This window comes from Sceloporus occidentalis, unplaced genomic scaffold, assembly GCF_023333645.1.
Source record: "Sceloporus occidentalis isolate IW3139 unplaced genomic scaffold, rSceOcc1.0.p SCAF_5, whole genome shotgun sequence".
Lineage (NCBI taxonomy): Eukaryota > Metazoa > Chordata > Lepidosauria > Squamata > Phrynosomatidae > Sceloporus > Sceloporus occidentalis.
The window spans coordinates 43949459-43968853 of record NW_028316985.1 but is presented as its reverse complement, the minus strand read 5'-3'; the positions used below and the strand labels follow the sequence as shown (position 1 = coordinate 43968853).

General features: G+C 39.0%; 2 protein-coding genes across 6 annotated transcripts in view; one reads left to right on the top strand and one right to left on the bottom strand.

Moving 5' to 3' along the window:
• Positions 1-9941, bottom strand: part of LOC149312094 (FYVE, RhoGEF and PH domain-containing protein 6-like) — a 75557-nt gene extending 65616 nt beyond the window's left edge. For both annotated transcript variants that reach the window (XM_089523944.1, XM_089523943.1), the window contains exon 1: positions 9865-9941. In XM_089523944.1, the coding sequence (XP_089380070.1) occupies positions 9865-9880 (16 nt within the window). In that variant the 5' untranslated portion in view covers positions 9881-9941. The remainder of the gene's footprint in view (positions 1-9864) is intronic.
• A 299-nt stretch (positions 9942-10240) lies between these two features.
• Positions 10241-19395, top strand: part of LOC149312093 (vezatin-like) — a 54211-nt gene continuing 45056 nt past the window's right edge. For 2 of the 4 annotated variants that reach the window (XM_089523940.1, XM_089523939.1), the window contains exon 1: positions 10241-10374. In XM_089523940.1, coding sequence (XP_089380066.1) covers positions 10339-10374 — 36 coding nt within the window. In that variant the 5' untranslated portion in view covers positions 10241-10338. Of the gene's footprint in view, positions 10375-18819; positions 18950-19395 lie in introns of those variants that run through there. The other 2 variants (XM_089523942.1, XM_089523941.1) reach the window with 2 other exon arrangements.

Sequence of the window (19395 nt, the reverse complement as noted above, 5' to 3'; positions counted from 1 at the left end):
TTGGGGGGCAATTTTTAACTAAAATTTCTAGACTTATACATAAGAATAGACAGTATACATTATCATTAGTGGAGTTTAACATTAGAACCCATCTGCCCACCTTCAGACACTTTTGTTCAGACAGGAAAGTCAAATCATCCTCTCCCATGTAAAACTGCCCATAAATCTTCTGAATAGGAAGGGCTCTGCATAAACAAAGGGAATCCCCAATGAATGCATGCTACAAGTCTTCTGCCAGGCCCTCAACCTCTGCACTTCTCAAAGGAGCTATGTTTCTCATCCTTTGTTATGCAATCCCAACAGATGTTGAGTCTCCTTTTAACTCTGTCTGCTGACTTGCTGTCTTGGATTCTGACTTAAATTTATGCATTGGAATAGTTTCATGATAACCATTCTGTGTGTACAGAATGAGGTAATTTACAAAAGTATATACTGTATACAATTTTTTCTAACTGATCACAGTCTTACATTGCAAACTGCAGTTCTTCACTTAATGTTTTGTTTGCACAGTGGCTGTGATTTTTTTCAGGTGCACAAGCTTTCGATCTAAACACAAAAGGAAATGACTCACAACATCCCGGAAGATTGGACAGTAGCTCTTTGAAAAATTAAGTAGATCGGGAAGAGAGAACAGTTACCAAGACCAGATTTAGAAAATAACCTTAGCCTATCCAAAAAGAAAAACACTGCAAAGTTGACCTTATTTAAAATAATGTTGAAAGGTAACAGGAAAACCAAATAGCTTTAAAATAGACAGTGAAGAGATAAACAGAGAAGAGATAAACAAACGCCTTTTTAAAAACTTAGATGGTACAGCTGTAACTGAGAAAAGAACAGATATTTTAATAGCTCAAAAGGACACATTGCCCTTTAACCTAATTTGTTTGACTGTCAAAGACAGAATTTATAAAAAAGTGACAATCATACAAGTGACTTCTGTTGCACCTTATCATTATCTTTTGCCGTACTAAAGAACCAAATTTTAGAAAACCTAATTTATCCAAATGAAGAACTAACCATTGCAAACTAGATTTGTAATTTTGCAACTGCAACAGTATTCTGGCCCCCCACCACAGTCTATATGGACACTGCAAAAGCACATTCCTCCAACTTCCACCTTGATTCGAAATATGTTTACTTGATAGTAGGCTCCATTTATTTGTCTGGAATTTCTGAGGAAGCATGCCCACAATTACAGCTTTAAAAGATCTGTAGCCAATCCTGCATATCATTATTCAAAGAAACTTCATCAATTTCAGCGGAGTTCACTTCCAGGTATGTTTTCAGTGTGCATACTTGACCTGGAAGCAAGCCTCGTTGAACTGAATGGAGGTTATCATCCTGAAAATAAAAACAGCACTGATTGTTGTAAGTTTAAGGACTGTAACACCATCTTTAATAGGTGTGCATCTTAAAATTTATGCACACATGATGTGGAGTCACTCGTGCAGCTATTTCGTAACAAAAATGCAAGGTACACTAATATTTTATCAGTACTGGTGAACATGCCTTTGTTAGCAAACTTTCTAGAATATGTTGTGTACATAAACAAATAGACAGCTCTTCCATTATTTTTGTCTTGATACTCTTCTTAAGTCCTTAGATCACTGGATCTGGAATATTAAGCTAACACAGAAGCAAGTTACAAGACTTGTTATATCAGCAATGCAATAGGTGGAGATAGTAGCCATGTTACTGTAGTATTACAAAATGAGGTGTTTGGATGCTATACTGGTTCTGCAGCAATGCTGACTTTATGAAACAAAACCTGGGTGGCTATTACTATACTTTTAAACCTTGGCTACTATTACTATACTTTGTTCCATCACACAGAATCCTAACATGATTTCTATCTTCACTAAAAGCTATTAACAGGAGGGGTATTGGCCATTTAACAGAATTAATCAACTACAGTACTATATATTTCACACAGAGGAGGGGAGAATTTAGCACTCTGAATAATTTTATACTCCAACTTTCACGATCTCTTTCATGCTAGCTGGGTCTTCTGGGAGTTGAAGTCCAAAGCATCTGAAGGGCCACAGGTTCTCACACCTGATGTACAGAAGCTAAGAGCACAATGAATGTGCTCCAACAGAAGGATGTGTGCATCTTTGCTTGAATTTCTTTTATACATTTTTGTGCTGCAAAAGGATCTTATAGTCCCTTTGAGACTAACTGTGTGAAACAACGTGTAGCATAAACTTTTGTAGACATGGCCTACTTCCTGAGGTGCCTAAGTCCATATATCAAGAGGCACCAACAAAACAGTGAGTATTCCTATGTTTGAGACAATGGGCAATTCAGCACTGCCATGTTTGTGTATCTTGACTAATAGGCAGAGTGTACCTAGTCCAGACTCCTGTGGTGTGTTAATACAGATTTGGTTCTGCACCTCCATGGGAAATTCCCCGAGTACTCTGTGTAATTCCATCCGGAATTCATCTGTGGGATGGATCATCATTATTAGACAGGATTTTGTAAAATGTATTGTTCAACAGCCATGCATCTGAAAAAGCAGACCAAGTCTATGAAAGTTTATGCCACAACTTCTTTTGCACACTTAACCTCAAAGGTGCTATCAGATCCCTTTGTGTACATTGATATTCCAGACTAACACGTGTGTCTCTGAATTCTACATGTTTGTGCTCTTACTTCTTACATCTAAACCTCCTGAATTGTCTTCATACAGCTTCTCCAATAACCCCCTCCTTCAAAGACCAATTCTCCTTTCAAGTTGTCGTAACTACTAGTGACCATAATGTTTTAATTCTCCAATACTGAGGGACTAGAAAATGCGGGGAATAGTTTTATAAAAATTCAAGACAACTAGGCTTTGGGTTTTGGCTCTGCAGCATTTTGAATCATTTAATTAGTTCATGAATTAATAAATTAATTCTGGAGAAAAGTTCATTCTGAAATCCCAGTCTGAGTAATTCTTTCATTTAAAAAATTGTTTCACATCTTGCTGGCAAATGTTCGATTTCATTCCTAACTTAATTGATGTTATTCATTCATTAGTTCCTAATCACCTCTCCAGTGGTTTTGGGTTTCAGCATGACCCACAGTAGAGATTATGGGAGGTGTAACCCAAAACATTTGGAGGATACTCTGTTAAGAGTAGCTGTAAAATTCAGCCATCTTTTTCACTTTTGCCTTCTTATTCTTTTAATTAATTTCTTTTCTCTTCTCCAAAAGCAGGACTGAGGTGGTTGACTTTTCTCCAAACCTACTGAAAATGCATCTGATTCGCATGTTTTTATTTTAAGGCAAAGATTTGCTTTAGATTTTAAAATTGATAAGAATCACTGGTGTTGGCAAATTCAACAGCTTAATCATGGGTATCCCCCAGTATTTACATAAGTGACTTAATAATTGACTTAACATATGTAATCTTCAAGAGGGTGAGGGGCCTTCAGACTTCTGGGATCAGCTTTACTTGTTTCCCTGGAACCAGAATTGGAGCGAGGTGCAAAGTGCTGACTTGGGGAGGCAGATCACACCAAACATTAAGGAATTGGGTGCCTCTGAGCCCATGGTTAGAATTTATATACATATGCCTTCCTCTAAGGCTGAGAATATGTGACTTGCCCAAGGTCATCCAAGGGTTTCCATGGCTGAGCAGTGATTCAAACCTTGGCCTCCAGAGTAGTAGCCCAACATTCAAACTACTATCTGGCTATCTGCACAGGCTATTGAGTCAATATTTTTATACTCCCCTTTGAAGCATACAGTACAAGATTAAATAAATCAAAAGAACCTGTACTGCCAATATGTTAACTTTTATAACAGAGCATGCATCTTTAGGACTGCTTTTCACACCAGAGTATAATAATCAAGAAATATATTTGAACAGAGCTTGGAAGTTTCTTTCAATTTCTTAGTTCCAATCCTCTCATGAGTAGTTGCTTATACTGTAGTTAAAAATTGCTGAAGTAACCAAAATAGTTGTTTTTAGTCAATTTTTTAAATGCCAAAATGCTACAAGTATAATAGGTCAGTGTTGCAGGGTACATCTATGTGGTGACCTATACGCACTGTAACTGCAGAAGCAATTAAAACAGAGTTGCACCACAAAAGGAGTGAAGCTATCTTATTTCTCATTACATTCCAACTGTAATGTAACTTAGCTGTGCCTTGATTACTTCCAAATTCTACATTTAAGTTTATAGTCCTGCTGTTCCTCACCACCTCTAATTTCAAGCAATTCAAAACATTTGCGGTCTGCAGCAAAGATCTAATGACAGTTTACAAAGTCCAGAGCTCAGTCAGATAGTAAAAGTGTCTGTCACCAAAAGGACAGCCGATAAGAACACTGACTTGGGCTCCACTTATTTGGAGATCCAGTCACAACTTCACAAAGACAATAACCACAAAAGGTCAATGGAAAATCAGTGTCATATCTGGGCATGGATTCAAATTTCAAATACCCACATGCCCTGGTGGGCCACTTCACATGTCATCTAGAGTATTATAGTTGCTGCTTTGCTCTCTGGCTGCACCAAAGCCAATTCTGGAGCTATGTGCTTCAAGATGTATTGTACAGTCACAAAACATTAAAGCAACACTCAGCACCTGCCCAGAAGACTGATAACAAAGACAGGACTCTTCTCCTGCATGGCCATTCCTTTGGAGAAGATTCATATGCTCTAAGTATGGTGCTGTAGAAGCATGTCATGAAGGCTTCAGCAGCCATGTCCTTTTCAGCAGGTAATACAAAAACAATGGTTTCAAAGGGTTCCCCATTCCCAGTATATATAGAACTTACTCCATCCATACTGTGTAGAATAATAAAATTTAACTGCTGAACATGCCTGTATCTCAGTGGGTCTGTCTTAGGTCCCATTGCTTGGTCACAGTACAACATCATAAAGAGACAATGGACAGTATATGGATCTGCACAAACAAACATACAGCAGAATTCAAAGATATAGCTGTGTTAGTCTATAGAACCAGTATAGAGAGATCTTGTAGCACCTTTGAGACTGAAAGAAAGAGGTTGGCAGCATGAGCTTTTGTAGAGTTAAGTCTACTTCCTCAGATGCATTTGGCGGAGTGACCAATTTCTTTCAGCTAGTCTCAAATGTGCTACAAGATCCTCTAAGCATACAGCACTCAGCTTATTTCCATGCCTGTGTGGCTTCAAGTTGTCTGCTGACTTATGATAACCCCATCAATTTCATGGGGTTTCTTAGGCATGGAAGAATCAAGAAGTGGTGGTTTTGCAGGGCATATAAATGCCTAACAATGTAAATATATTCAGGAACCAATTCTCTTCACACACACACACACACACACCAGAAATAAACTGTATGACAAGGAAGTCTAAATTAAAAATACTACAAAATAACTACCTTTTTGTTTTTTTTAAATCAGGTTATTTGATGCATTCCTAATGGAAATTTAATACTACAGTATATCTTTATTTTTCAGTCTGTCATATTTTACTTTTCATTTTGATACTGCTATACTGGCCTCAAAGAACAAAGTAACAGTCAAGGGAGTATCTCATGTTAGACTAGTTTCCATTGGCATAGACTGCGCATAAATTAACCAATACTGTTCAGACGCCATGCAAAGATAGCACATTCTAGTACTTTTTTAGCCACGGCTGCAAATATAGCCAAGTGCACTTGCATGGGAGTTATCCAATGCCAAAGTGGCTTATTTCTAGGTATGCATATTTGCAGCAGATATTTTCAAGTTAGTTGTAACTCTATATAGTGTGCAGGAAACATTTAACCAAAATAAACTGTTCAGAATAACAATAATTTTCAGTGTAATACCGTATGTATTAAGGTCAAGTGAAGTCAAACCACCTTGAGTCCCACTTCTTGTGTTCGAGTTATATTAAATAAATAAATTAGATTTATTCCCTGTGAGTGCAGTCATATGATACCTACCAGAGTGTAAACTCAATGGAGCTTACTGTTGACTAGACATGTGTATTAAAGCAGCCCTCAACTTAATTTTAAAAGCCCCAATTGCCTATTCCAACATATAATTAGAACCTAAGGAAAAAATATCCAGCTCTTGCTATAAAACTATTACATACCAGTTCCCAGTTGAAACAGAGCTAACTTTGTTTTCAGGGACCACAGCATAAAAATAATATATGTTGTTGCTTTCTGAACAATGGTGGCCTAAGTTTGGTTCAAAATTTTAGCAAGTAACATGGTAAACAGTAAGTCACACTGACAAAACAAACAAACAACCCACACACCTTTAGAGTAAAGAATTCTCTGTATTGACCACCACATCAATGCCTTAAGTTTCACTAAATATTTGTCTACCTAGGGCTTGTATCTTTGCATAGCCTTGGAGCTGTAGAGAATACTTCTTCAAATTGTTTGCAACAGAATCAATTCAAAACAAGAATACTTTATCAGGAATGCACCAAACAGTTGCCAGATAGTGTCTGTGTGTGCATTATGTAAAATTCAAAAACTGCTGCAAAGTCTTCCAAAAACTGTGGGTCGAAGGGTTATTGTCTTATCTTTGTACTTTACACAACTGCAATCAATAACAATACAAATTAGAAATACGTAATCCATCATGACACCATTTTTACTGCCATGGCTGAATGCTATGGGATTCTAGGAGTTGTAGTTTTTTGAGACATTTAGCCTTCTCTGTCAGAGAGCTCTAGTGCCACAACTAAATACAAACCCCAGGATTCCATAGCATTGACCCATGGCAGTTAAACTGATGTCAACGTGGATTATTTCTGCAGTGTGGATTCAAACTTAGTAGGCATAAACCAGAAAACTACAGGTGTTTTCTCAGGGATGCAATAAAGTCCTCCAAATAATATGTTTCCTTGTTCCTGCGAGAAACAAAGGAAAGTACTTGGCTTTCTGTTACCACTTTGTCCTTCTACAGGACTCTCAACTCGAAACACACAAAAAGAGGAAAAAGAAAACATACTTTCCTCCATATCCTCAGGCAAAGAGGAGAAGGAAGGAAGAAAGGATTATTATTCACGAGGCAGGAAAATGGAGGTAGGGGGGTTATGTTTATGTCTAGCAGTCTAGTAGTGAGAAAACAACATAAAAAAGGAGTTCTAGTGGACACCAGGAAAAGTCTTTTCTAAAAATCCCAAGGGGAAGAAAAAGAGGAAGAACTCCTTAATTCAATAAAAGAAGACCTTTAGAAGTATTTGTTAGGAAAGCACCATCTTAGGGGGAAAGGGCAGTAAAGGGAGGGGGGGGGGGGAGAAGGTTGCGTTGAAGACATTCCAAAAATCTCCTGGCACTGATCCTCTCTCTTAGTACTTGGGATCCTGCCTCCCTTACTCTTCTTTGCACTTGGTTTGTTGTTTAATAGCATCATAGAATTGTAGAGTTGGAAGTGACCATAAGGGCCATCCAGTCCAACCCCCTGCCATGCAGGAACTCTCAATCAAAGCATCCCCGACAGAGAGCCACCCAGCCTCTGCTTAAAGACCTCCAAGGAGGGAGATTCCACTACACTCTGAGGGAATGTGCTCCACTGTCAAACAGCCCTTACTGTCAGGAAGTTCCTCCTAACGTTGAGGGGGAATCTCTTTTCCTGGAGCTTGCATCCATTGCTCCGGGTCCTAGTCTCTGGAGCAACAGAAAACAAGCTTGCTCCCTCCTCAGTATGACATCCCTTCAAATATTTAAACCAGGCTATGTTGTTGTTGTTAGCAGCCCTTGAGTTGGCCCCGACTCATGGTGACCCTATGGATGAGACATCTCCAAGACCAAGACCTCCAGGAACCAAGATCTTGGAGAGCCAAGACAGAGTAGACCTCCACTTCTCTGCTTGTTGGATGCCTTCAAGTCCTTTCTGACTTATGGCCACCCAAAGGTGGGGTTTTCTTGGTGAGTATCTTCAGTGGAGTGGTTGCTATTTTGCCATCCTCTGAGACTGAGATAGTGTGATTTGCCCAGTGAGTTTACATGACTGAGCCAGGATTCAAACATTGTCCTCCAGAGTCCAATGGAAAAGGAGGGCCTCTGGTCACACCCAGACTGCTACACCATGCTGACTCTGCTCAGGTCCTGCAAATTCAGGTCCCTGACCTCCCCGATTGTGTCCAGCCACCCACCATGGTGTGTAGTGTTGGACTAGGAATCTGGAGACCAGGGTTCGAACCCTGGTTTGGACATGGAAACCCACTGGGTGACCGTGAGCAAGTCACACTCTCTTAGCCTCAGAGGATGGTCATGGCAAACTCCCTCTGAAGAAAGTTATCAAGAAAACTCCATGATAGGTTCGCCATGAGTTAGAAACAACTTGAAGACACACAACAACCAATTTATTATTCATTTATTTGAAGTATTTATACCCCCCTCTTTAGCAACAAAGGTACTCAGAGAGGCTAGTGCGCACTCTTTCTCTCTTTCTACTTCCCTCCACCTTTCCTTTATCATCTTTCCTAGTGAGTCACTCCTTCTCATGATGTGGCCAAAGTATGACAGCCTCAATTTGACCATCTGAGTCCAGGCTTGATCTGTTCAAGGACCCACTGGTTTGTCTTTTTGGCCATCCAGGGCAGACTTGTTACAGACTTGAAAAGGGTTCAGGAGGAAAGGAAAGGCCAATGCCGGGAGCTCAGGAGGAGGAAACAGGGTGACCAGAGGCCCTCCTTTTTCCAGGACATGTCCTCCATTTTAGCCTTCTGTCCAGGAGGAATGCCAAAGTGTCCTCCATTGTGAGCATGACCAATAAGCATGAACTTTTAGCTTTTATTTGGGAATGTCCCACATTTTATCTTGGATGTCCTCCATTTTGCAGTGTTGTGTCCTCCTTTGTGGTGAGGACATCCGGTCATCCTGGGAGGAAAGAAAGAGCCCTGGGCTTCTAGTCTGGAGGAAATTTGGGTGACAACCCCCATCCTCCCTTTCTCTGCTGCATTTAAAGGAAAAGAGTCAGGAGAAACCAGGAAGCCCTTTCCTCCCATTGTCTATCAAAAACCCCTCTGCATTTTCTCCCTCTTTTCCCCCTTAATATTATTACTACATCATCATCATAATCATCATCATCACCACCATATCATTACTATATTATTATTATTATTATTTGTATACCACTTTCTTCCCTCAAAACTGAGACTCAGAGCAGCCTACAGTTTAAAAGCACAGTGCAATCAAAAACATACAAAAAGTGATGCATTAATATACTAATAACAATCATATAATGTAATAATAAAGAAGTACAATAACATCCCAAATCCACAAAACAATGACTTTTGGATGTGATTGTAGTTTGCAATATGGCCAGCACAGCTTACCCTTGAATATGTTTCTTGAATAATAATAATAATAATAATAATAACAATAAGAATAAATGTAATTCTTTCCTGACTTTCCTCAGCTGGGGTACACAACCTATTAAAAAATACAAAATTAAAAACTCATGGAGTCCCAGCTAAAACACACTACTATGAAACACAACTAAAAACCTATAGACTGGGTTAAAATACACTATAAAACAGAATTAAAATCCTGTCGACTCACAGTTAAAACACAACTTAAAGCCCATAGACTCAATTAAAATGCAACTTTCAAACACAATTAAAACCCTACAGGCTCCCAGTTAAACGACACCACTATGAAACACAACTGAAAACTCCCAGTTAAAGCACAATGCTAAAAGAAGTCATTAAAATATATACATTTTAAAATGTGTTTAAAACAGGGCACTTTATTAAAAACAAGGCAACAGCAGCCCTCTGTTTTCGTTAAGGAAAGTTGTTCACCTCCTTATGTCTTTTGCATCTCATGCTTTTATACCTTATATTTTTATATACTTATATAAAACATAAACATTTTATCTATTCGTATTAAAACATGTTAACTATCATTTACTGTATACTTTAATCAGACTTTTGCTCACCGGTGGCTGCGTTCATGGTCCCTCGCCGCCTCCGCTGAGGGAGGCAGAGTCCACTGTGCTCTCTTGCAGCGGCGGCGGCCGCCTGAGCTCAGTTGCGCCACAGCGCCCTCTAGAGACCAAGAATCACCACCACTAAACAAGCACATTCTCATCCCTCCTGCGACGGCGCGGCTCCACCCCCTTAGTTCCTCTCCTCCAATCAGCTCAAGGCTATGAGAGCTGCGCGATGCCATTCATCCGCTCCTCCCTCTTCCCTCCTGTGAAGGTGTGGCTCCGCCCCCTCGGTCCCTCTCCTCCAATCAGCTCAAGGCCACGTCACCATTTACTCGCTCCTCCCCCTTCCCTTCGCAATGGCTCTTGGGGGTTGTAGTTTTTTGCCCTTGTAGGCCTCCCGGGCGGAGATTATGCCTCCGAGGCCTGTGGGACTCGGTTTCCCGTCGTGCCTCGGGAGAGGGGCACGGATGGCGGAGAAGGATGACACCGGAGTTTGACGACGAAGTGGTGTTTGAGGTGGGAAAGGGGCTCCCTTCACGGTCCTGGGCCCAGGAACAGGGGCGGCGGGTGGCTCAGTCCTTCTCAGCCATGCTCAAAATGGAGGGCATCCAGGAGGCATGATGTGGGGCATTGCAAAACACTCATAGAGATATAAATCCATGCTTCTCAGTCAGGCTCAAAATGGAGGGCTTTTAAGAAACACATAGGGCATTATTATAGAGCACTCATATAGATATGAATCAGTGCTTCTCAGCCATGCTCAAAACGGAGGGCTTTCAAACACTCATATAAGATATAAATTCATGCTTCTTAGCCATGCTCAAAATGGAGGGCTTTCGAGAAACATGTAGAACATTTCAAAACATATACAACAAATAAATCAATACTTCTCAGTCATCATCAAAATGGAGGACGTTAGAAGAACATGTAGGGCATTACAAAACACTCATATAGATATAGATATAAATCAGTGCTTCTCAGTCATGCTCAAAAGGGAGGACATTCGAGGAACATGTAGGGCATTACAGAACACTCATAGAGATATAAATTCATGCTTCTTAGCCATGCTCAAAATGGAGGGCTTTCGAGAAACATGTAGAACATTTCAAAACATATACAACAAATAAATCAATACTTCTCAGTCATCATCAAAATGGAGGACGTTAGAAGAACATGTAGGGCATTACAAAACACTCATATAGATATAGATATAAATCAGTGCTTCTCAGTCATGCTCAAAAGGGAGGACATTCGAGGAACATGTAGGGCATTACAGAACACTCATAGAGATATAAATTCATGCTTCTTAGCCATGCTCAATATGGAGGGCTTTTGAGAAACATGTAAGGCATTACAGAACACTCATATAGATATAAATTCATGCTTCTTAATCATGTTCAAAATGGAGGACATTCAAGGAGCATGTAGGATGTGACCAAATCCAAGCCAAAAACACTAATATATATATTACATGGATACATGTAGGGCATAACAAAACACTCATAGAGATATAAATTCACGCTTCTTAGCCATGCTCAAAATGGAGGACTTTCGAGAAACGTGTAGAACATGACCAAATACAAGCTAAAAACGTTAATGTAAATATTGATACATGCTTCTTATGGAGGGCATTCAACAAACATGTAGGATGTGACCAGATACAAGCTAAAAACATTGATATAAGTATTAATACATGCGTCTTACAGAGGGCATTCAAGAAACGTGTAGGAGATAACCAAATAAACGCTAAAAACATTAAATATTGATACATGCTGAGTCAGGCTCAAAATGGAGGGCATTCAAGAAATATATAGGACATGACCAAATACAAGCTAAAATCGTTAGGACTTCTGGTCACCCTGGATGAGCATTATTCCTTTTGGTTGAAAAGTGGGGTATAAATAAATAAATACTATTATTAATATTAATAATGCACCCTATTCAGTAAATCGTTATGCAAAGGGATCTTGTAGCTACCAACTTCTCTCTTTCCTAGTTTTTTGTGAGAGGTTTTCTCTGAAGATGCCAGCCACAGCTGCTGGCAGAACATCAAGAATAAACTCTTCTAGAACATGGCCTCATAACCTGAAAAACCCACAGAAATCTATGGATGCCGGTCGTGAAAGCCTTCGACTTCACATTCTCTCTTCCAGTTAGTGTCAAAGGTGTTACAAGATCCGTTTCCATACTAAGTCTCCAGGCTAAAAGAGCTATGAAAACAATTCAGTAAAAGTCGTAGAGTCTGCTTCAATTCAAACAATACTGAAGATGATGGGGGGGAGGCATAACAAGGCCATCTGCACTGCAGAAATAATCTAGTTTGAGACCACTTCCACTGCCCTGGCTCAATTATATGGAATCCTGGGAATTGTAGTTTATTAAGGCAATAGCTCTCTGATAGAGATGTCTAAACATCTCACAAAACTATAGTTCCTGGAATTCCATACCATTGAGCCATGCCAGTTAAAGCAGCATCAAACGATTGTTTCTGCAGTGTGGAGTGGATGCAGCCAGCGTGAATTAAAATCTGCTGCTCTTGTGCACCTTTTTGTACACACAAAAACTATCCATGGAGAAGGAAATATTGGTATGAGGCATTACTAATTAAAACAATGTATTTTAAAAATGTATATACATGTAAGTTCCAAAGGGATCTTGTAGCATCCTTGAGACTAACTGAACGAAAGAATTGGAAGCACATGCTTTTGTAGACTTGACCCTACCTGTGGTGAGGAAATAGGTTCAAGTCTATAAAAGATCGTGCTTCTTGCTTTCAGTTAGTCTCAAAAGTGTTGTAGGATCCCTTTGCATATTGATTTTCCAGACTAACACAGCTGTGAATAATGTTCCCAAATTACTTTTTTTGTAAATCAATTTGCTTCTCCCCCTTCCCAAAATGTTGGCCCTCCCCATTTGCAGCTTTGTCAGTTTTTCAGATTTGATTAATGTGTTGGTTCCAGGAATCTCAGCCCTCCAACGCGACTCTGCCAGAAGTTGACCATGGAGAACCTAGATGTTCCTAGAGGAAACACTTCTCTAGATATTTGTAGGTCCTCCAACATGATCCTATGAATAACGTCTGGCAGATTTTGACCACAGAGTTGCACTGGAGGATCCAGAGATTCCTAGAGAGGTATTCTCATAGATAAAAAGAATAGTGTTTTGTTTTGTTTTTTTGCAGTTTTTCCACATTCATGGGGGGGCTTCACCCCTAATCCCAGCAAATGTGGAGGGACCACTGTATAATCATCTTGGTAGGACCTGAGTGGGGTCTGTTTCTTCAACCTCAAAAAGAATTTTGTTTGCTGTGTAATGTGTATTTGTGTTATATATGTATTTTGGATTATACTGATGTACACTACTTTAATATTTTTGCACATAAGGGGGATATAAAAGCAGATAGCTAATTCTAACATGTAACACTAAATTATAGTTTAATTCTAGCCAGTGGGAACTTACAGTTCTTCTGATGTCAGTGGGATGTTGAATCCACTCTAGTATGTAAGAGATCTTGTAGTACCTTTGAAACTAACGAAAGAAAGAAGTTGGCAGCATGAGTTTTCGAAGACATAAGTCTACTTCCTCAGATGCATCTGGTGGAGTGGAGAATATGAATAGGTTTTAGTCCAAATTTTGAAGGTATTAAACCTGTTTTGGGGATTGGGTTTAGCACCTTGGATAGCTCCCTATATAAGCTTGGGCTAAAACCTGGATGGGATTCACAAGTTGCATTGGAGCTGCCATTTGTCACTGATTCTAGCATTATGAAAATAAACCTAGCTTCCCCATTTCTGCTCCATATTGGCTATGTGGAAGAGAATGGGATATTTTGGATCATCTACAGCTCAGTGTGACATCTGAACCTGGAAAACTGGTTATTATTTATTTTGGTTTGTTTGAAACTAGATAACTTCAAATCATAGATTAAGAAGATTTTTCTCTCAACCAACCATGATTAAGGTCAATCATAGTTTAGTGTTCAGACAACACATCAATCTAAAACAGAAGCTGTAAAGTTTGTCCCAGTGCAAGACTGCTAAATTACCATATAGTCCAGTTCAGGCATATATTGATGGTTTATGTTGATGGTTTGTATATAAAATAAACATTATATTTGTTTTTATGTGCTTTTAATTTTGCTGAAAGTGTAATTATACTGTAGCTTTAACTTTACTGTCATGAGTACTTTTAGCTGTATTTGTTTAAATTTTTGTAAGCCACCTTGAATCCCAGATTGGGAAAGGCAAGATCATAAATAAATACGTTAATAATTACTTAGTTTAGTTCCAATTAGAGTAGAACCGTTGAATTAATGGATTTACCTCTGTTTTGATTTACTGTTCAATAATTGATTCAGTGGGCCTCCCCTAATTGAGACTAACTAATAGGATTCTGAATAATAATCATGTAAATTGTTAGTAAAAAGACATTAATTTGGTTCAGTCATTGGTTTATCCATTGGCAAAGGACGTGATGCAGGCTCATGCACACCTTTTAAATTGTGGCCAGGATGGTGGAAGTAACTGCATTAATTGAAGCAGTAGGGGACAATTTTCCTTGTTCCGCATAGTTTGGAAACCCTGCGGTGGGAGGGTTGACAGGGTAGATCTATTTCCGTCAATGGATTTATGCCACTGGGATTTAGTCACTGCTTTTGGTTTGTTTCTCTTTAGAGACAAACTGTGATAAGGAGAAACCACAGTTAATTCCAAATAGGCTGCTGTTTTTGCAACCATTGAAAATAATATATTCCTGTAAATGATTCTGTGAATTATACATTGAAGATATTTTTTAAATGTATATTGAAAGTTAAATATTCTCATGTAAATTGTCATAGAATTGTTGACTTTTTGTTATTGCCATTTGAGCTTTTGAGATGCATTCATATCTTCATTTCCAGTGTTAATTGTCCAGTGGGATAAAAAAAAAGTAAAATATGGCAGGGTCTGCAGTTTGCCATAGGCCCCATACAGACAGGCCAAAATAAAGTTGCTTCGGTTCACTTTGGAGGTATGCTATTTAAATGATGCATGCGTCCTAAGAGTCTGGAAGCTGCGCCAAAGCTTTGCTCCAGTCCTTAGGACTGGATCATGGCTTTGGCATGGCTTCAGGCTCTTAGGACCCATGCAGCATTTAAACAGCATACCTCCAAAGTGAACTGAAGCAGCTTTATATTTGGCCTGTCTGTATGGGGCCATAGTTTTCTTATTAAAGGTTCTTATTAGCATAAATGGTTGTCTTACTACAACTACATCATCTTTTTTTTATTTTGTAATTTATTCATGAAGCATATGCAATTACCAGAGACACTGTGAACACTCAGTAGTACAGTACTTTCCTTGAAACATACTAAAGCTAGTAGAAGCATTGTGCATGAAGCTAGAATGATTCAAATACCAGAATGGCACCAGTTCACAAAAGTATCATTATCTTTTTGCTTTGTCTATGTACGTGTGTTAATGTCAGCCCAGTTTTGTATTCATATTGAACACTGTGTGTGTGTGTGTGTGTGTGTGTGTGTGTGTGTGTATTTTGTATAAGTAGTGGTATGAGTAAATTCCAGGATCAATTTTGCTGAAATAGCAGTAATAGTCTCCATTGTAGAAGACTACTGGTAATACAATTTAAATCACCTTTGAGAGCTTTATAGCTTCCCATATCTCTCTTTACATACATAAATTAAACATAGGCTGTCTTTCAAAGCCGTTCACAGAATTTAGTCATTCCTTTTTTTCAGCTTTTTTGAAAGCCCTCATAGATTTTAAAGGTACCTTCTTCCTACAGAGTAGAAATTTGTTCAGTTTTGTTGAAGGAGTAAACATGGAAATAAACTTTGCCTCATAGCTCTTGAATGATTTCTGCATGTCTGCTAGCAATGATGTTAATAAAAATTTGTAATGTTTTTAAATTCATATCTTTACCTTCTTCAAAATTAGAGAAGACTTTCGAGAACTTATTTTCTTAAATATTTCACATAATGTATATAAAGGAATTTTGAGAATCTGTCATTGTATTATCAAACGCATCATGATCTTTAATAATAATGAAAGAAAATGATTGCTGATGATAGTCATAACTCATTGGTTATCAACCTAGGTGCCTCAGAATTTGGTAAGAGTGTTTTTGGTTACCATCCAAATTGCAGTGGCCAATTTCAAGTCAAAAAGTATAAATTACAAAAGGAAGAACTTCCCCAAAGTAGGGAGGTAAAGGGGGGGGGGGAAGGAGGGGCTGATATAACTATTTGGAAAAGATTTTAAAGGGCTATTAGACAGGAAAAGGCTCTCTGATGCATTGATGCTAAGATTCCTGATGCAGGAGAGGCACTGCCCCTAAAATACCCAAATCCTAAGATTTTTTTTTTAAGCTGGTAAAATGGGAGAGGCTCTCGATAGTATTGTTAATAGCATTCCTGAGTAAAAAGACAGGCTTGTAAAAGAGAGGGGCACACAAGCCTCCTTTCAGGTGTTAGATACAGACGCACTTGAGCTAATGATTTACAGTAAGAGAAGAGCGTATTTCCTAAGTGACCAGCAGACTGGAGTGATGTAAACATTTTCAAAACCGGTGTTTAACAGTTTAGGTGCTTACAACTATAAGACAACTAAACAAAAATGTCTTTTGAAATATTGTCATTGGTTCATGTATAAGAATAACAGAATAGCATCTTATATCTGTTGAGACATCATGCTTTGTTATACAGTCGACCCTCCTTATCCATGCATCCCATATGCACAGATTTAACCATCCATGGCTTAAAAATATTCCAAAAACATTATAAATTCCAAAAAGCAAACCTTGATTTTGCCATTTTGTATAAGGGACACTATTTAATGGGACTTGAGCATCCACAGATATCCATGGTGGGGGAACTCCTGGAACCAAACCCCAGCAAATAACAAGGTCCCACTGTAAATTAAACGGAAAGTTACAAGTAGCCATGTTAATAGCACCAGAGGAGGTAGACTGTATGGTGCACTTTTCTGCTTCATGCAATTTAAACAATGCAGGCAAAGGGAAAGTAAATTACCAGTAATGTGTGAAACCTAATCAAAACCTCAGGCAGTTGTTGGGGGAGGTGAGGGTCCATATTGGCCTACCACAGGACATTGGAGGACCATAGCCATCCCACGACGCACACCAATGTTTGAAAGATTTTTTTAGAATTAGTTAGAATCACAGGCAGTTTTGTGTATTCTTAGACCTCCCTAGGCAGTTTTATGCCCAGGAGGCTTTTTTCCCCCTCCAACCAGGAACCAATTTACTTTATAGGTGCTTATTTTATAAACACCGACTTCAAGAAAATGTATTTTTAGAAATGTGGTCAGCTTATATTAATGTATATGCATAGCCAACATTCCTATCCTATGTACTCCTACTCTCTCCTTTTTTTCCCTGCTATGTCTTTTCTTTCTTTTTGATCATGTTTTCCAAAGTCCATTAAAAATGTTTTTCAAAACCTCAGTTTACTTCCTGGTCCAAAGAAGGCTTTTGCTGATCCTAAAACAATTGTAGGGAGACTCAAACATGGCAAAACCCACCATCATGCCATAGGTACTACAGGACAAAGACTACAATTTTTGTTTCAAAAAATGTTTTTTGTAAAAAAAGGGGGAGGATTCTTTCAGAGGTTTCATGTGCCCCATGGATTGTACTTTTCCACCCCTGTTATGGACCAGTGTTTCCCTTCAAGTTGTTTCCTCCATTATTACTTTCTGTTTACCTACAGATTATAAAAGTATTTTGTTATAGACTTTAAAATGCCTGTCCATAGTTAAATGCAAAAAAGTTAATGGTTTAATAAAAGAACTGCTATTCCAGTGGAATATTTAAAACAGGAGTCGGTATCATGCAGTTTTCCTGATGTTTTTGAAACCAATAGCCAGCGTTTCTCTCCATTGGCTGTGCTGGCTAGGGTTAATAAGAATTGCAATCTAGCCACCATCACTAATTTAAGGAACAGTATACACTGGGCCCTTCCTATATGTGGGGGATCCATTCCTCCCCGCCCCCTGAGAATGGGAAAAAATGCATAAGCTCAAATCCCTTTGTTTCCTATGGTGGCATGCTCCTGTGTTCAGTGCTGCATGCACACCTGCAGCACATATGCCATTTTGTCCTCCCAGGTTTGCCATACGTGCAAGCATCAAGCTGCGTACGGCAAGCCCATGTATAGCGCGGGTGCGCATTACATGGTTTGAGCATTGGAGTAAGATACTGGAGACAAGGGTTCAAATCCAGCTCTGCCATGGAAACCTACAGGGTAATCTTTGGCAAGTCACACTTTCTCATCCTCAGAGGATGTCAATAGCAAACGCCCTCTGAAGAAACATGCCAAGAAAACCCCATGACCAGATTGCCCTAGGATGACTATAAGTCAGAGGCGACTTGGAGGCACACAACAACAATACATGGATGAGGTGAAATTAAGAAGGAAATTGGAGCTCAACTTAAACTGGTCAAAATAATTATACATAATTGAAGATTTGGGATGACAAAAGATTTTTTTCTCTTTTTGAAAAAATAATCAGTTGTGGGCAGAATAGAATCTCTAACATAAGAGGAAATTAGATATAATATTTAGGATGTATGGATCACATATGTTTCCAGACTCACTATCTTGTATGCATGTGAGATTTATGAGTAATTTGCTAAATGATAAACAGTACAAGATTATGATGAGTCAAGGGAATATGACTAAGACCTTTAAATACAGTTGCTTGGCAAAACCTTGCATTGAACTTTATATAATATTTATGTGCATTATTTCTTCTAAGCAGCAGCTTCCTAAAAGCCTTTATGAATCCATCAACTTATTCTGGGTTCCTCCTATCATATGACAGTAGGAGGAAGTGCATCACCTTTCTGAGTTGCAGCTGGCTGCTTCTGATGATGATGCTAGGAAAATGCACCCATGCAAGAGCACAGGTGCTCTTTCTCTGACCGATACTTGTAATTTTTTGCTCCAGTCACCCTGGAGAAGCAAGTAGACAGAAATGGGGAGGTGGAAGGAATTCTTTCAGATGCACTGGCCGAGTATCTGAGAGAGAGGTGGGATCACATTTTCCAGGAGTCAAGGATTGCATTGCCTGTAAGTTATGTATGTGAGAGAGAGAGTGGGAAGGGGGGATGCAGGCAGGCAGGCAGGCAAATGATCAGATTAAACATTGTTTTTGCATCCAGCTGTTAGCCAAGCTCATATTGGCTTTAGGGAATATGAATGAATAAAATGTGTGTGTGTATGTGGGAGGCGGGGAAAGGAAAAAAGAAAGAATTTATATGAAGATTATTCAGATATTGGCTTTTCTTTATGCTCTGGCTTCTGATTGACTAGCTTTAGCTTTGTTATGGTTTTCAAGTAGGATATTATGGCATTTCAGTCATTTTATATAGTTAAGAGAATAAAAGGTTAGATCCACAGGAGATACAATAGGGTGGGAGAGGGAGGAAACTTGAGAGTTCTAACAGAAAAGGGCTTAGTCATTTCCTTTGTAATGCATCAGCAAAAAATTATCTGGGTGTGGCTTTGATTTTAAC